The sequence below is a fragment of the Pseudochaenichthys georgianus genome, chromosome 12, assembly GCF_902827115.2.
Source record: "Pseudochaenichthys georgianus chromosome 12, fPseGeo1.2, whole genome shotgun sequence".
NCBI lineage: Eukaryota > Metazoa > Chordata > Actinopteri > Perciformes > Channichthyidae > Pseudochaenichthys > Pseudochaenichthys georgianus.
In genome coordinates, this window is record NC_047514.1 from 20,001,380 (window position 1) to 20,018,274 (window position 16,895).

Consider the following 16,895-nt stretch of genomic DNA (forward strand, 5'->3'; position numbering starts at 1 on the left):
TTTAATTGAAGCAATACTTAAAAACTATCACATCCTCACAATCACAACAAACATAGATTAAAATCAAAATCTGGATCTTTGCCAAAGTACATTTTTTTATTTAAAATAATTGTTGCTTTGGTGTATTTGTGCAGAAAATATTTTTTTAAAACGTAAAAATAGTAGAGAAAATTAGACAAATGCAAAATACAGTAGGATAATGGGAATTTTAATATCATAGGGATTATGTTGCTTAAATATGCAATGTACTTCTACAACCAGGGAAGATATGAATAATTCAAACAATTCACTGTTGAAAGGACGTTGTGGTGAGATTGTTTACTCCATTTTCTCCCTTATTTCCCTAATATGGCCAGTAGATGGCAACAAACGCAACCAATGACTCAATCTCTAACGTCACTAAGAATTGTATTAACAATTAAATGTAAAAATAGCCACGGTACATTCAGCCTACTGAAACACACACACCAGAAGAGCGTCCATAACACAGCATGGACGTGGCTTTGAATTAGCAGCCATGTTTTTGTAGTAGTTTGTTTTGAATAAGGACTTGTTGAGAAGATGGTGCTGAGGGAGCGGGGGCTGGAAATGAAGATGTCTGAGCTTCAGCAGCAGCCTTTCTCATCTTCCCATCCATCCTCCCAAAGCAAAAATAAAGAGTCAACATGGCCGCGGAGGCTCGCCCTGCAGCACCTCTGAGGCTGAATAAAACCACACACAGGTAAATAAAACAAACATGGAGGGTTCGTTGTGGGAAATACTGGGTGTTTTTTCCTCATTTTAATGGATTGTTCAATCACTACGACACATCCAGCCGAGTATTCCCCAAGATAAAGCCACAGGTTGTTACATAATCTAAAAATGATAATATTCTAACCCTAAAGGCTGTAATAATGTCCCTTTATTGGATCATATGTTATACAAGCTCTTTATTGTTTATTCTTTAATATGTCACGGTTATTTCTCTATTGTTTTCAGATTAAATGGCGTTTATGTCCCGGTTCTCCCGGTCCAGGAGCAGCTCCAGGTCCCCGAACCGAAAATACACCGAGCGCGTGTCCCCGCTGCTGACCGTGTCCGAGCTGGAGAGGCTGCTGTGCACGGGCAAAACTGCCTGCAACCACACAGACGAAGTGTGGCCGAGACTTTACATTGGAGATCAGTGAGTGTACATCACCCTCACTTCATGATAACAGTGATGGAAGAACTCTATGTGCAAGTACAACTAGTGCCATCAAATAAATACTTTAGGAAAAAGTGTTTACTATTTTGAATACAAGTACAATTAAAACTATTTACAATGTGCCCATTGCAAATAATACATTACATTATTAAAGGCGTCACTTTAATCAGAGATGGCAAAGTACACATCCTTTACTCAAGTAGAAGTACAGATACTCGTGTTTAAAAATACTCTGGTAAAAGTTGAAGTACTGACTAAACTTCTTATCTTTACTCAAGTAAAGTAAAGAAGTATTGCCTTCAAATGTACTTAAGTATAAAGCACATAACTACCAACCGTTTTATAGAGTAACTGGTAAGTGGACCTCACTTTATTTTAATAGAACATTAAAGATATTCTATTTCAAATTGTAATAATGTCATTGTTAGCTAATTACTGTTTTCAACACTGAACAACCACCATTTAGAACACAAGCAAAGAAAAACAAAGTGGGGACAGGAAAAAAACGCCTAGGCCAAATTATATATTCAAGGGTGATTCTACCTCTTCTTGGACACACCACATTATAGAGAGGCGAAGTCCCTCCCTGTCCGGGGGAGCTCCATGGGGACCTTATTTCGGAAAAATTATGTATTGAAGTCAATGGAGAGAGAAAGATCATCTTTCGATCCCATTTGAATTGTGCCACGAATTGCACATATGATGTTTGTCAATTTAAAAATAATTGTACAAGTCACAAAAAATTAAATGTGTCCTAAAACTGTGAAGTAACACTTTGTTTGTGTGAAACCGCTCAATGGAACTACATCTCCCATCTCGCACCACACACAAGACAGCCGTCACGTTGGCACATTTCACTTCTTTCTTACAGAATGAGGCGAAAAAGTATTAAAAGAGGAGAAAATCACTACAAGTCTGGGCATGTTGAGAGCTGTACATACACACAAGGAAAGTTTAGTCGGTTCCGTAAGAGCCAGCATGCGGGACCGGGATTCTGGTTTGTAGTCTTTCTAGTTGCGTTCATTTTCATAGTCTTATATTCTAACAGTTTCTTTTTTACATGGAAATGATTTTGTAAGATTGACAAACATCATATGTGTAATTCGTGGCACAATTCAAACGGGATCGAAAGATAATCTTTCTCTCCCAATTGACTTCAATACATAATTTTTCAGAAATAAGGTCCCATAGGTCGGAAGTAGATGGGCGGGACTTCGCCTCTCTATTATGGTAATGATTTTTTTTTTTTTAAACTGATTTGATGTGAGTTATATGGTCAACTTTATTTAAAATCAAATAATTAACGACTACAAGTACTAGTTATACTATTAATCTGAAACTGTAGATGAACTCTTAACAAAAGCTGTTGTATGTAATGTAATATGTTTATAATATACAGTGGTCCTAAATGTAGAATATTTCCCACGCAAATGTCGTGCAGTAGAAGTATTAAGTGGCATAAAATGGAAATACTCAAGTTCAAGTAGTTCAAAACAGTAAAGGTAGTGTCACACATGCTTAAGAAACTAATGCACGACATGAAAATGTAATGCATGCAATAATGCAGGCGCACAAAGAAGCTACTCCTGCAGCAGATGTTGGTCAAAACAAACTCTGCATATGCATCCTTTTTGCAAAAGGTCAGAGTCAACCCCAGAAAACATGACATACAGTCAGCCATGTAAGAGCAGAAGTTCTTGTCATGCAGGCAAGTTCAGGCAAGGAGAAGAAAAAAGGCCGGAAAGCTAAAGGGCGTTTGCCAGTCAGACAATCTGGCAGAGAGCTAGCGTACATAAACTTGTTGGCTGAGAGCCAGGGGGAGGAAATGGCGGGAAAGGGGTTACTGCAGGGCAGGAGGGAGTGGCAGGGTCTCATGAGAGTCAGTAACAGAAAAAAGAAACACCAGGAAGGTAACGAGCAGGCTGAAATTGGTACACACAGTTTAGAGTTTAATTTATCCTCAATTGATGAAGGTTCACTCACAATATCTTCCGTACATCAGTGTTGGGAAGTTTGTTTTGTTTGTACTGTGCTTCAATGTTATGCCACTTAATACTTCCACTTCATCACATCTCAGGGGGAATATTGTATGTTTTTAGTATTTGTTTATCAAACCGGCCGTCAAACTCTAACATCTGCACAAACCCAACTGCCTTTGTTTATGTCACATTTACAAGTCAGAGGATTTCACTTCATTACTTAAATGAAACTGATTGGGAGAGAAGTGAACAAAAAGCTGCAAAAAATGTCTTCTCTGCAGAGATATCGCATCAGACCGACGAGAGCTGGCCAAACTCCAGATTACACACATCCTCAACTGTGCCCAGAGCAAGTGGCGAGGCGGTGCCGAGTATTACGCTGGGATGAACATCACTTATCACGGCATCGAGGCTCATGATTCCCCCACCTTCGACATGAGCGTCAACTTCTATCCTGCTGCTGAGTTCATCCACAAAGCCCTCATCAATGGAGGTATTCTGAGAGTGCATCCTTTGTAAACCTCAACAACATGGAAATATGTGGATTTGTGTGTAGCCATGATTTCAGAAATGCTAGATCGAGAATCTAAAATTATAATTAAAAACAATATAAATTTGAAAAACACAAAATGCTCCAAATTGTTTTACAGTATATTTTTTGAAAGTCACAAGTCCCAGGCTTCTCCAGCAATGCACATTTTACACAGCACTAAATTAAAGCAAATATGTATGGATGGATTTCTGGTCTATAAAACTTAATTCAGACTAGCAATCATTTTTATTTGTTTTACTCTTGTCTTCAGCAGACACCACACTGACATATCATCACTTTTTTTTAAGTTGAAGCAATGACTATGTCTCAACGAATTACCTAACAAAATGTATATAAACACGTAAGAAACATATGGAACAGATTTAGGGTTTCATGTTGTTTGTGTGTTCAGGTAAGGTGCTGGTCCACTGCACAGTGGGAGTGAGCCGCTCGGCCACTCTGGTGCTGGCGTACCTGATGATCAGACAGAACCTGACGCTGGTGGAGGCCATCAAAACCGTGAAGGACCACAGAGGCGTCATCCCCAACCGAGGGTTCCTCCGCCAGCTCAACGGCCTGGACGGCATCCTGAGAGAGAGCCGTAAGACGTATCCACAGAGCTGAAAACACACTCAACTGATATCTGATATTGGTTTCGTCTGATTCATTTGAATTTTTAATTGATTTATTTAAGTATTTTATATTGTTGTTCGTTTGTGTTTGAGCCGCTGAAAAACATCAACAGTGACATTTAATGTCTAAGGGAACTTTCAGCGCATTAATGAAGATCTCATTACGTCTACTTAGTCGAGTCAGTTTTATTGATTACAATACAACTTGGCTGTAAAGGGTCACAAGCAGGACAGTTTAGGAGCAACTATTCTCTTTTTATACCAGGGTAAAGTCCACTTTAATCAAACTTCAGACAATTCCACTCGAAACTGATGTTCTACTGCCACTGAACCTTCAAAAATGAAATCATAGCTAAACAGAATACAGGCTGCAGGAATCCATAGCAAATCTAATCCATGGTGCAATTTTTCTTATGTCAAGAAATGTCTTCAAATAACAATTATTACTGAAAGAAGATTAAATAATCATAATCATCTCACTGGTAGATTTGTTTTACAAAAAACAGTCACTTGTACTCATTTTATTACCAAAGTCCAAGCAGTCCAACCAACCACATGTACATTTCAACGATCCCATGTCGTTGTAGTAAATATAGACGTATAAAATACATAATTTCATTCACTGGAGACATTGAATAGTGTAGTTAGAAACTGTGTTAGAATAATATATGAGCAATGTTGATGTTTTAATAAGGGAAACTGTAGGTGGTTGTGTTATTTAATAAAATGCAGCAATTTATGTAAATGTTTTGGCAACTGGAAAGGAAGACAACCAATTTAATCATAATGAAGTATTTGCTAAATGATATACCACAGAAAAAAACAACAAGGACAAAATAAATAAACATTAATAGTACTTGTTTTGGTTTTAAATGAGGCATCTTTAATGTGAACTAGATCAATGGGAATCAGAGTATTGCCACTGGCTCTTAGAGCTCCTATTAGAATCATAAAGGTGATATTGTTCTATCACGCAAGAGAGCTAGTGTGCAGTGTTCACACTTAAAGTTTATGGTTGTGATTCAGGGTCCCAAACATTTAGTCCCTGGAAATACCACACCTGGTTTTTCAACATATGGGCTTCCCTGTCTTTTGTAATCAAAATGGAGGCTTAAACCTGTGATATCAGCCCTCAGTAAGAAGACTCTTGCTCATTATTCCCCATAGATTAAGCATTTGCAGGTCTTCCCTCTACTTGTGTTACATTCAGCAAGTGTCATTAAGTGCTCTGAACAGCTCACACACTAGCGCAGTTACTACCAGCAGTTATGTAGCCTGTCGATTATTGGACTCCAGTGTTGTCACAATCTGTACACAATTGTTAGCTGTGAGTTTGTGAATAGCGCATACAGTATACTATGATTTTCGTTCGAGTTCAATGTATTGTTTCAATCAAATAGTCACAGTCCTTCTTAATATTTGTATTAGATATCTGAATTTCATCCAGTAGAGATGGATGGACATCTACGAGATGAACATTACAGTCTGCAGTCTGGTTTATCACTCCTTAATCACTATAAGGGTGAATATTTAATATGCCTGCATTTAGAGGCACTGAGACTTGATGTGCAGTGGGAGAAAATACCACAAATGTGCCATTGCAAAAGCTACCAACTGCCTGGCTGTCAGGAGAGTTCAGTGTTCAGTGCTGTACGCGGCGAGTCTTACAAAGTCCGCTCTTTTGTCTTGTTATGTAGTGATGCCTGTGTTCTCATGTTAACGAAAAACAATCGAGGATCCAATGCTGACATTTAAACCAGCATTTCAAATACCCTCCAGTGTTTTGTGACTTGTGGTCTTCATTTGTGCTGTTTTAAAACCACCATGATGAAATGGAGTAAAGAGTTGTACTTTGCTCAACTCACAGGGAAAAACCCATGTAAACTAAAAGCTAATTAGTGGATTTGTACAGTCTGTGGGGGTATTAGGGCATAGTTTGAATGTTTTTTAATTAAGCTCATCGGATTTTCCTGCCGATAGTAAAATGAGAAGATAACTCAGGAGGTGATTAGCTTAGCTTAGCATAAAAGCTGGAGGCTGTCTAACATGTTTTTACATTAATGTTGTCAACGGATTAAACATACAAGACGTTTCATGGGCCCCTCTGTTGCTACGCCTTTCAAAGTCTGTGTTTACAATTAGCAACAAAAGCAGTAATTTTTGATATAACAGGTATTTGATTTCCCACAAGAGTTAAAAATGTTAACAATTTTGACAGTGTTGTTGGTAAACTAATACTAGCAGATTTTATAAGATGTAGGCTAGTTGTTAATGCCAACTCTGTAATTTCGCTGATTTTGGTAGCCTTTTAAAAAAAAAATATCTAGCAGTTTTTATTTCTGTCTCTAGTGCTAATGCTAAGATAATCACCTTCCTATTGACTGCACGATATCCTTAGAGTGTTTCGTGTTGTGGCCTTGGAAAGCACTATCGCGATTTCACGGGACAGTTTGCTTCCATTGTGTGTTAGATTAATAATACCCATTTGCATCGTTGCTGAATTCTTTGGGACCAATATATGACCCAAGGGGCCACATCAGACCCCTTTATCCATATTGCATGAAACATATTTTTCATGGGATCTTGGATATTTTAAATTGGCAAATTTGGTATATTTGGATTGATTTGTGAAGGCATGAAGTAACTACCAAAGTCCAGAATATATGCTACATTTGGTGTCAGGAAAAGCAGAGACTTACTTATGTGTAAGACTTTGTTAAATACAACGATGCCCTGGTGCAGCTTAAACCGTCTTTTTCCAGAATATTTCCACTCAGTTAATACACAAAATAAACACTTAAAATAGGTGAACTATCCAAGAATATTCCTCTGGATAGGGCCTTTAACCATTGCGATCTTGACCTTTTCTGTATCGGATCTGTTTTGTATTTGTGGTTTTACTGTGCCGTGATTGGTCGTTGATCTCTATTCCCGTTTATATTTTTGTTTTCCAACTGAAGCCTTTCTATAGGGAAACTTTAATTATTTTGAATTTATTTTACTCCCTTTGAGGTTCATTGGAAACTGGCAAAGGAGATGTCGATGCGTTAATCTGTGTACTTCACTTTGGATTTTAATGTTTATATTGTGAATAACACTGAGCCTTCTTTGTTTTGATAAATTCTGTACTTAATCAGAAATAAAACAAACTTCTCCAAGTAGTTGTACTGTATTTTGTATTTGAAAGAGATATATTTATAGTTCTACACCATTACATCAAAGATGCATTTTTAAAACACTGCATTTGTCTGACAGCTTTTGAAGGACTTACATTTATAATATACTTATTCCAGCACCGTTTAATGATAAGAGTAATTTTTCACTGGTTTGAGTTCAAGAGATTCCCCTAAAACTAAGACATGTTGTGTCTGTGTTGTTAGCTTAGAATGAGCTCTTCACATCTACAGAGTTCCACGTTTTGTCCGTAGCCCAGAACAGAAAAAAGCAATCACTATAAGAAGGCCTTTTGCGCTCATTGACCCAATTTTCATTTTTAATTCTTATAATGAGTTTAGAAGCAATGTCACAATGATACAAGACTAACCTTATTGTTAAAACACTTGCAATGGAAGATCCCACCCAAATTCCCCAACAATTATTAGAACAAAGCATCTTTATGAATGAGATGACAAACACATTCAGCTTTAGGTTGCTTTATTGACACTTTGGGCATCATTTTGAAGTGGATGTTAAAGGGTGCATGTGAACTTAAGGAGCTTTGTCACACTATTGTAATTCACCACAGTCTGCAATGACAACCTTCTTCGAAGTAGAACCTTTATCCGAGCCTACCCCGTTCATTTTCGTGACGACGTCGATGCCCTCCACCACCTTCCCAAACACCACGTGCTTCCCGTCCAGCCTGAAAAAGGAAAGAGGCAACTCTGAAATAGGCTGAAACAGTTTGAATAAGCATGAAAGCAACAGCACATGGCCCAAAGTGGAGCTTACCAGCTAGTGGGCCCTGTGCAGATGAAGAACTGGGACCCATTGGTGTTTGGCCCAGCGTTCGCCATGGACAGTGTGCCCTTGCCCTGATGCTTCAACTTGAAGTTCTCGTCAGCAAACTTCTCTCCGTAGATGGATTTGCCTCCAGTTCCATTGTGTTTGGTAAAGTCCCCACCCTGAGAAAACATTAAAAAGTCTCAGTTGACTTGGCAACAGGCATACAAAAATCTATTTGAGGTTCAATCTGAACTAAATTCTTTCCTTTACTCTACCTGGCACATGAAGTCGGTGATGACTCGGTGAAAACTGGAGGCCTTGTAGCCAAACCCTTTCTCTCCGGTGCACAAAGCACGGAAGTTTTCTGTGAAATAAAAACTGTTATTTCCCCCCAAAAAGGTGTCACAGATAATCAGCAATATTTATTCTTTTTTGCATCAATCATTTTCAACTACCTCTGCAACAAGTTAGGTGAGGGGCAACCATATAGCCTAGTTTATACATAAAACTGAATCATGGTTGGACAATAGAGTTTCCCCCTTTTTGTTATCCACAAAAGACCAAAAGCTAGCTAAAACGCAATTGGACAACAAACTGAAAAAGAAATCTGCCTGGATACAGATTCTGTATTAATGTGCTTTACATCTGTACTTGTCAGTGGAGTAATAATAGAAACTGTATTTAAGTATCACCTTCTCAAAACTACCGTTATAAAATGTATTGTGAACCAAGAAACTCAAAAGCAAAACAGGAGAGCATTCAAAAACAAAATTAGTAACAAGTAGGAAATAGCACATAAGACGCAGGAGTAAAAGCAATGCAAGAACATGCACAGAAATAAAACATCTGATTGGAAACAGATTGAAAACTGAGGGGGGAAAAAAGCCTAAGTTGAGTCGAGAGTCCAATGTACAAGAAGCTGGTGAGTTTTTTGTTCATCAAGTAAGCTTTTCCAAAGGGTTGGAGCTTATCAGACAGACATGTTTTAGGCCTCTCGACCTTCCTACAAAGCAGCAACATCGTTTAGTTTCTCTTTGTGGTCGGGATACTGAGGATATTGCAACAGATCACAGCATGATGTATTTGAGCCACTATATAGTAGGATACTCTATGCACAAAGCAAAATGTAGGCCATTTTGTCTGCATCTACTGGATATATTTAAATAAGGTCTTATCACAAAATCAGTTCGACAGTTTCTAAGGATTCTCATGCTAGATTCAAGGTTGTGGTACAAAATAAGCAACACTATGCTGTCATCTGCTTGGTGGAAATTACCAAGAGAACAGTTGCTTCCTCTTTCTACTCTTACTTCCTCCTAATCCTCCCTGTGGTAGTACTCCTTTTTTGACTCACATTTGGCAGTGCAACTGGTTCTCAAACCCTCACCTACAGCCCGCCCCATATTATGAATCACTTCTCAGGTGAGGACTGAAAGCCAATCATACATCCCTTTGATCGTGGGTGTTTCTCAATGTCGAGGAAAGCTGCTCCAGAGCCACTATTTATAGGATACTACGTCATCGAGTGCCGCCGAAGGACTGTTCCAATGTCCAGCATACTTGGAATTCTACCGAGGCCGGAGTACTTCGGTGCGGGAAATGTCGAGGTAGCACATGTGTAGACTCCGCGGTCTTAAAATCCCCACAATGCTTTGCGCACGGGCCAATTTCCAAATATTTGGCGGAAATCCCGCTTCATTTTAGGCAGGGCCTTGCATATGACGTGCAGTTAGCCTGTTCCCCAATTATTCGTTTCCCGAGGCTAGAAAAGATTCTTGCATCACTTCTGAAGGACCTGACTCGGAGGGACATGTCCCACCAAGGAAGCGTCTTCGACATTGAGAAACACCCCGTGGGTGGAAAAAGCCAGAGCAGTAGCTCAGTTATTGCTACATGCAGTACATCTTCAACGCTTTCTTCCTTATTGGCAAAGCTTACCTGCCGTCTTTGGGACTACATCATTCCGGAGCTGCAAAACACAGACATTGGAATTTGTAAATCATTCAGAGTTTTGTAAAATGCATCCTAGCTGCTCATTTTAAACCTTAATGAAATCACCATCGCTGAAATAAAGGGATATAACTTAATAGTCTTACCTCCATTACAATCCTGCCAGCAGGAGCTCCACCAATAGTGATGTCAAAGAAAACCTTTCCCATGTTTGCAAACGAGGTTGTGAGGTTACGATGAAAAAAACATTTCCTGTTCAAGCCTTTATTCATATGAGTCCAGGAACATGTGATGTAAAAGTTGTTAACAGCCAATCACAGCCATGTGAAGGCTCAAGAATACACCAATAGGAATGAAGATGGGTGGGGTTCAGTTAGTAACATTACTCCACAGGCGGAGCAATGATCAGTTTTTGAAAATCAGCTCGATGTATCATGCACTCCAGTACAAACGTGTTATGATCCAACTCCCCTCAAAAGAAGAAGGTGACATATTAAATATATGTTCAGAGGGGGAAGGGGGCTCATCCAAAAGGAAAGTATCTGTCCAGATGTGAAAAAAATGGTTCTATGGTTAAGTTAACCAAATTATTGTCACGACGGTCAATACATAATGAATTTTATGGAGGCAAGGCCCACATTAAAGGCAAGTAGAATTAAAACCATAGCACTCGAGTGTAATAAAAAGCCTTCGATGTTGCACAGCTGACACTAATATATTTCAGCTGCCGTTATATAAACACAGACACCAAAAGCACAAGAAGACTCAAGATGTCATGTCATAAATCACCTGTGCCACCCCTTGAAAAATCCTGTAGGCCTACTGAAATAAAAAAAGGTTTGTTCTGACCTCTAGTGGTAAAATATCTCAACTGCAACAATAGAAGGAAGAAACCCTAATGGTTACAGCACTTAGAATTTGGATTGACATGCATCATTTTCAGGAGGTTTTATTGACTCAAATCCTGGATCACGTCAACAACCAGTATTTCCAGTAAGCTAATTACTGCATTAATAATTAATGTAAGACAAACAGAGGTGTAAAGTAAGTAGATTTACTCAAGTATTGTACTTAATTACAATTGTATGCTACCTTGTACTTTTACTCCACTACAATTCAGAGCTAAATCATGTACTTTTTTCCACTAGGTACCTTTAGTTACTTTGCAGAAGTATTAATGTGAAATATAAACACTTAAATCCGACTTTAGTTACACCCAGAGTAAATTCACAAGCTACCCTGTAGTATATAAAGTCATTCAAACTAGCTGCTTTGATAACACTTGAATGCATCAATAATTATAATCAAAACATAATATATATTAAAATGGTCCAATTTGCATAACAAGTACTTACACTTTTGGTACTTTAAGTATATTTTGATGCCAATACTTGCATTTTTAACTTATTATAAATGCATTATTTGTACTTGGAACAGGTTTTTTACACAGTAGTAGTTCTTTTAACCCTTAAGAGTCCCTTTTGCCTTTCCCAATGCCACCTTCACAAAAACTGCTATAAACATATGATATATTAATATTTATTTCCACTTTCAAAGAGTCAGTCTTTTAAAACTACTCCAGCCTGACATACAAATATGAAAAATGAATTATATTTTGGGGATTTTAACCCTTTAAATGCCAGTTTGTTGAAAAAACTCCACAGTTTTTTTATTGAAAAAACTAAAACCTAGAATAATTTTCCAAAAATACATTTCAAGGAATATTTCATTATTGTTATTATTAGGTCCCTAGATTGGTCAAGGATTGGCAGCAAAATTAATTTGAATGCATTGTTATTTTTTTTGCAGTGTTAGATTTAAACAAAAACTCACACTCGTGTTCCTAAGGCCAGAAAATGCCACCTTCACAAAAGCTGCTATAAAAATATGATATATTCATATTTGTTCCCACTTTCAAAGAGTCAGTCTTTTAAAGCTACTCCAGCCTGACTAAAATGAATAATACTAGATCATTTTGAACCAGAAAAACATTTATTTTACAAAGATGAACATTGAATGAACACTGTGTGTCTGGCTGTGAGAGTCCAGCTCAGGTGGAGCAGGGGCTGCACATGGACAGACTGTGGTCCTTGCATATGAATTTCCCACATTTGCAGCAGGTGCTGCAAACTCTTCCGTCCATGCAAAAGAGGCACTGCCTCCTGCTCTTCCGTTCACTGATGAGAGAGGGGCCTGCAGCAGCACCCTGCAGATCTGACACCATTGTTGCAGCGGCTGATGAGCGGGGAAGGCGCCCTCTCTTCTTGATTTGTGGGGTCACCAGCATTTCTCCCACCTCTTCAATGAAGAGCCTCCTCCCGTATGGTTTCTGCTGCTGCCAGGATGGCTCGATTGATGTCCACAGGATGTAGGCGTTGTAATGGGAAATGTCAACCAGGTTGTGGAAGAGGGCAAGTGGCCAGCTATTTGTTCTCCTCCTGCAGGAGTAGGTGGCAACAACCTAACAAAAACATAAAATAAGACAATTTGAATAAATGATTCCAAGCATTTTCTCTCATGATGTAAATATTAATTATTTTATAGGAAAATGCTCATTTGAAAAAAACCTACATATATTTCAGACAAGAATATAAGAGTACGAATACATGTGTGCCTACCTTATCAAGGTTGTCGACACCTCCTTTGCAACGGTTGTAGTCTTTGATTATGACTGGCTTTCTCTTCATTTCGTCGCTTACGTCTGGACAGCAGTGTTTCGTGCTTAGAAGCAGCACATTCCTGCCACGTCGAGGGATGTAAGAGACCAGTGTGTGGGTCTTCGTAAAGGCAAAGGTGGAGGAGAGGACTGCTCTCGCTCTTGCCTGGAGCAAAATAGGGGGAAGCTCAGGCTTGTTTCGGCGAATTGTGCCAACCAGGGCCAGTTTTCTCCTGAGCAGCTCCTCAGCCAGTGCAAAGGACGTGAACAAATTGTCACAGGTAAAAAAGAATATCCTCTGGCAAGTTTGAGCAATATTCATTCAACACAGCCAAAATGGCTTGAACATGAAAACCTGAATGGCTGAAAAATGGCCCCAGGGACTCTTAAGGGTTAAGTACAATAAAAAGGTGAATGTGTTAATAGTTGATTGGTATCTGTCTACTTTTATCTACAGAGACCAAGTAAGTGTGTTGCTGAACTTAGCGGAAAAATGCAGAAAAGTGAAATAATTTGAATCGAAAATTGTTACAGCTCAAATGCATTGCACTGACTTTGATGAAAACTTGAAAGTGAAATGTTCAACTGGAAGAGTAGGAAAAATAGTGATGAAGCTTAATATTTCAAAGAATAGTTTAAAAAGGTATAAACAACACAATGTATAGCCTCAATGTCCTGAAATAGCTGAATCATTTAACAGTTGAATGGTTTCTGTAGCTGAAAGTAGGCTGAAGTAGTTAGATATCAGATGTACATAGTATACTGTAAGTACAAGTAGTACAAGTAGTAGTAGTAGTAGTAGTAGTAGTAGTAGTAGTAGTAGTAGTAGTAGTAGTAGTAGTAGTAGTAGTATTAGTAGTAGTAGTAGTAGTAGTAGTAGTAGTAGTAGTAGTAGTAGTTGTTATAGTAGTAGTATTAGTAGTAGTAGCTGTAGTAGTGAATGATAGTAGTAGTATTAGTAGTAGTAGCTCTAGTAGTGAATGATAGTAGCAGTTGTAGTTGAAGTATAGTAGCAGTAGTAGTATATGTACTAGTACTAGTAGCAGTAGCAGTAGTAGTAGTAGCAGCAGTAATATAAGTAGTTGTAGTAGTAGTTGTATGAGTAGTAGAGGTGTTGTTAGTAGTACTAGTAGTTGTATAAGTAGTTGTAATTGTATTATAAGTTGTAGTAGTAGTAATGTAGTAGTTGTATTAGTAGTAGTAGTATTTGTAGTAATAGTGGTAGTAGTAGAAGTAGTCGTAATAGCAGTATAAGTAGTAGTTGTAGAAGTAGTAGTAAAAGTAGTAGTAGTAGTTGTAAAAGTAGCAGTAACAGTCATAGTCGTAGTTGAAGAAGTCGTAGTGTGTATGTGTGCGGGGGGGGGAATAATTTTGAAATAATTTGAATAGTGTATATTTTGGGATTGTGCGGTTTTTAAATATTTTTTCAGAAGATTTCAAACACCCTCTACACACTCAAAGTGATGATGTCACACACTCTAGCCCTGAAGAGTCCGTCCCATAGACACCCATTATAAAAAGGGCCCATAAATGTACCATAACTTACACTGTGATAAGTCAAAAACTGTCAAAGATATCAAAAATCTGAATATAAGTTTAATAGCTGAATGTCTTGTGACCATTTTAAAGTTGGAATGAAGTCTGTAGCTGAAAGTATGTGGAAGGAGTAGTATTTTGCACATGGTGTAGGTAAAAGAGGATTTTAAGGTTCCTCTCTTCGAGTTACATGTTAAGAAAAGAATAAAAAAAGCTGAATATTTTAAAAAGTAAACAAAGTTTGAAGATATGCTGAAGTTATTCGACGGCAAAAAATGGGGTCAAAAAAGAAGAAGGCAAGGCAAGGCAAGTTTATTTATATAGCACCTTTCAACACAGGGTAATTCAAAGTGCTTTACAAAAATAAAATACATTAAGAACATGGCATTTAAGAACAGTAATTAAAAAGCAAAGATAATAAAAGAAACATTAAAAGAAAAAATTCATGAATAAAGGTTTACAGTGCAGTTTAAGATAGCTCAATTAAAAGCAGCGGCAAAAAGAAAAGTCTTCAGCCTGGATATAAAAGTAGTAAGAGTTGCAGCGGACCGTCAGGTTTCTGGTAGTTTGTTCCAGATATTTCGAGCATAATAACTGAACGCTGCTTCTCCATGTTTAGTTCTGACTCTGGGGACAGAAAGCTGACCAGTCCCTGAAGACCTGAGAGATGTGGATGGTTCATAATTTAGCAGTAGGTCAGAAATTTATTTTGGGCCTAAACCATTCAATGTTTTATAAACCAGCAGCAGTATTTTTTAAATCTATTCTTTGACACACAGGAAGACTTCCTGTAAAGATTTCAGAACAGGAGTGATGTGATCCACTTTCTTAGTGTTGGTAAGGACTCGAGCAGCAGCGTTCTGAATTAGCTGCAGCTTTCTAATAGATTTTTTAGTGAGACCTGTCACCTGTGAAGACACCATTACAGTAGTCGAGTCTACTAAAGATAAAAGCATGGACAAGTTTTTCCAAATCCTGCAGTGACATTAGTCTTTTAATCCTAGATATGTTCTTTAGGTGATAGTAGGCTGATTTAGTAACTGTTTTAATGTGACTGTTGAAACTCAGGTCAGAGTCCATGACTACACCTAGATTTCTGGCTTTATCTGTTGTTTTGAACATTGCAGACTGAAGCTCAGCGCTAACTTTTATACATTCTGCCTTGGCTCCAAAAATCATTACCTCAGTTTTAACTTTGTTTAATTAGTTCTGACACATCCAGTCATTGATTTGTTCAATGCACTTACTCAGTGTCTGAATTCTGAGCATAGTCTCCTGGTGAAATGGTTATGTAAATCTGGGTGTCATCCGCAAAGCTATGGTAACTTATTTTGTTGTTTTTCATGCATGGAGATGTTAAAGAGAAGAGGCCCCAAGATGGAGCCTTGAGGTACCCCAAATGTCATATTTGTCAACTCAGATGTTTATTTACCTATAGAAACAAAGTTGTTTCTGTCCTTTAACCCTCCTATTGTCTTCGTTCCCCCCCCCCTTACCAAAGTAAGTGTTTGACCAGTCCTGTTTTAACTGCTATTACATTAACACAAAAACCATTAATCATCACCACATTTCATTTAACACCCTTTCAAACTGTAAATATTGTATCAGACTACTGGTATACATGAAAAACTGCAGTAAATATACAAATAATAGACACTGAACATGTATTGTGCCAGGTGTGATCCATGTGGGGGGATGGGCACATAAGAGCGGGAAATGTGTCAAATTGTTCTGTGTGTGTGTGTGTTTGTGAGTGCCAGGTGTGATTCACATGGGGTTATTGGGCACATAAGGGGGGGGCACATCTAGAGTATGTGTGTGTGTGTGGGTTGGTGTTTGTGTGTATGTTTTATCTGATCCGAATGGTTACTAATTCCTTTTCTTTATGGCGGTCATTTTTGACCGGGAACACCATGGATGTTACAAAGTTGACTAAATCATCCAAAATTCAATGAAAGTGGTGATCAGCTATTTTTTATATTCAAATGTCTTCTGTGAAGGATATCATGAAGCCTTAATGCAATCGAATGTAAAACAAAAAAGTTATGATTGATGAAAGTAGTAAATCGGTCAGATTTGACCCGAAGACAACAGGAGGGTTAAGTAGGATTCAAACCAATAAAGAATTGTTTCCAAAAGTTTTCCAGTCGGTCTAGTAATACATTTAAAATATATATATATATACTAAAGAGACTAAAGTCAATTTCTTCATATAATGATCTTTGCTTTGCATAAGCTGTTTAATACGTTTTCTTTCGAGACTTTTAAATATAAAGCAGTCTCGATTGTTAAAGTCATAGGATAACACACATTATATGTTCTACTTGCATACTTATGCTCCGAGATTTTGTCTTTCAGTCGGCTGTTTGTGCAGCCCATAAAAACCCCATGGTACAAGATAACTGTACACAACAAATGTAGAGTTACTGCTTTAAAGTCACTGATGTTTGTTTCTTTTTAATTCATGTTTGCTTCTGTCTTG

The 16,895-nt window shown here is 38.0% G+C and overlaps 2 protein-coding genes across 2 annotated transcripts; one reads left to right on the plus strand and one right to left on the minus strand.

The window, feature by feature from the left end:
- Positions 1-608: 608 nt before the first annotated feature.
- LOC117455913 (dual specificity protein phosphatase 26-like) lies at positions 609-7,862 on the plus strand. Its single transcript, XM_034095542.2, has 4 exons — positions 609-721; positions 979-1,162; positions 3,444-3,655; positions 4,107-7,862. Exons 2-4 carry the CDS (start codon positions 984-986, stop codon positions 4,316-4,318), a joined length of 603 nt encoding a protein of 200 aa, XP_033951433.1. The 5' UTR covers positions 609-721; positions 979-983; the 3' UTR covers positions 4,319-7,862.
- A 101-nt stretch (positions 7,863-7,963) lies between these two features.
- LOC117455914 (peptidyl-prolyl cis-trans isomerase-like) lies at positions 7,964-10,478 on the minus strand. The gene is made up of 5 exons (XM_034095543.2): positions 10,368-10,478; positions 10,210-10,240; positions 8,547-8,635; positions 8,278-8,450; positions 7,964-8,188 (listed from the first exon to the last, which is right to left on the minus strand). Exons 1-5 carry the CDS (start codon positions 10,428-10,430, stop codon positions 8,053-8,055), a joined length of 492 nt encoding a protein of 163 aa, XP_033951434.1. The 5' UTR covers positions 10,431-10,478; the 3' UTR covers positions 7,964-8,052.
- Between the last annotated feature and the right edge of the window lie 6,417 nt (positions 10,479-16,895).

Excerpts from the sequence above, each read along its gene's own strand:
- LOC117455913 (XM_034095542.2), top strand. The coding sequence starts at position 984 with ATGGCGTTTATGTCCCGGTTCTCCCGGTCCAGGAGCAGCTCCAGGTCC. Across the intron at positions 1,163-3,443 it reads AGACTTTACATTGGAGATCA|AGATATCGCATCAGACCGAC; the intron begins GTGAGTGTACAT and ends TCTTCTCTGCAG. Across the intron at positions 3,656-4,106 it reads CAAAGCCCTCATCAATGGAG|GTAAGGTGCTGGTCCACTGC; the intron begins GTATTCTGAGAG and ends TTGTGTGTTCAG.
- LOC117455914 (XM_034095543.2), bottom strand. The coding sequence starts at position 10,430 with ATGGGAAAGGTTTTCTTTGACATCACTATTGGTGGAGCTCCTGCTGGC. Across the intron at positions 10,241-10,367 it reads CTGGCAGGATTGTAATGGAG|CTCCGGAATGATGTAGTCCC; the intron begins GTAAGACTATTA and ends TGTGTTTTGCAG. Across the intron at positions 8,636-10,209 it reads TGTAGTCCCAAAGACGGCAG|AAAACTTCCGTGCTTTGTGC; the intron begins GTAAGCTTTGCC and ends TTTATTTCACAG.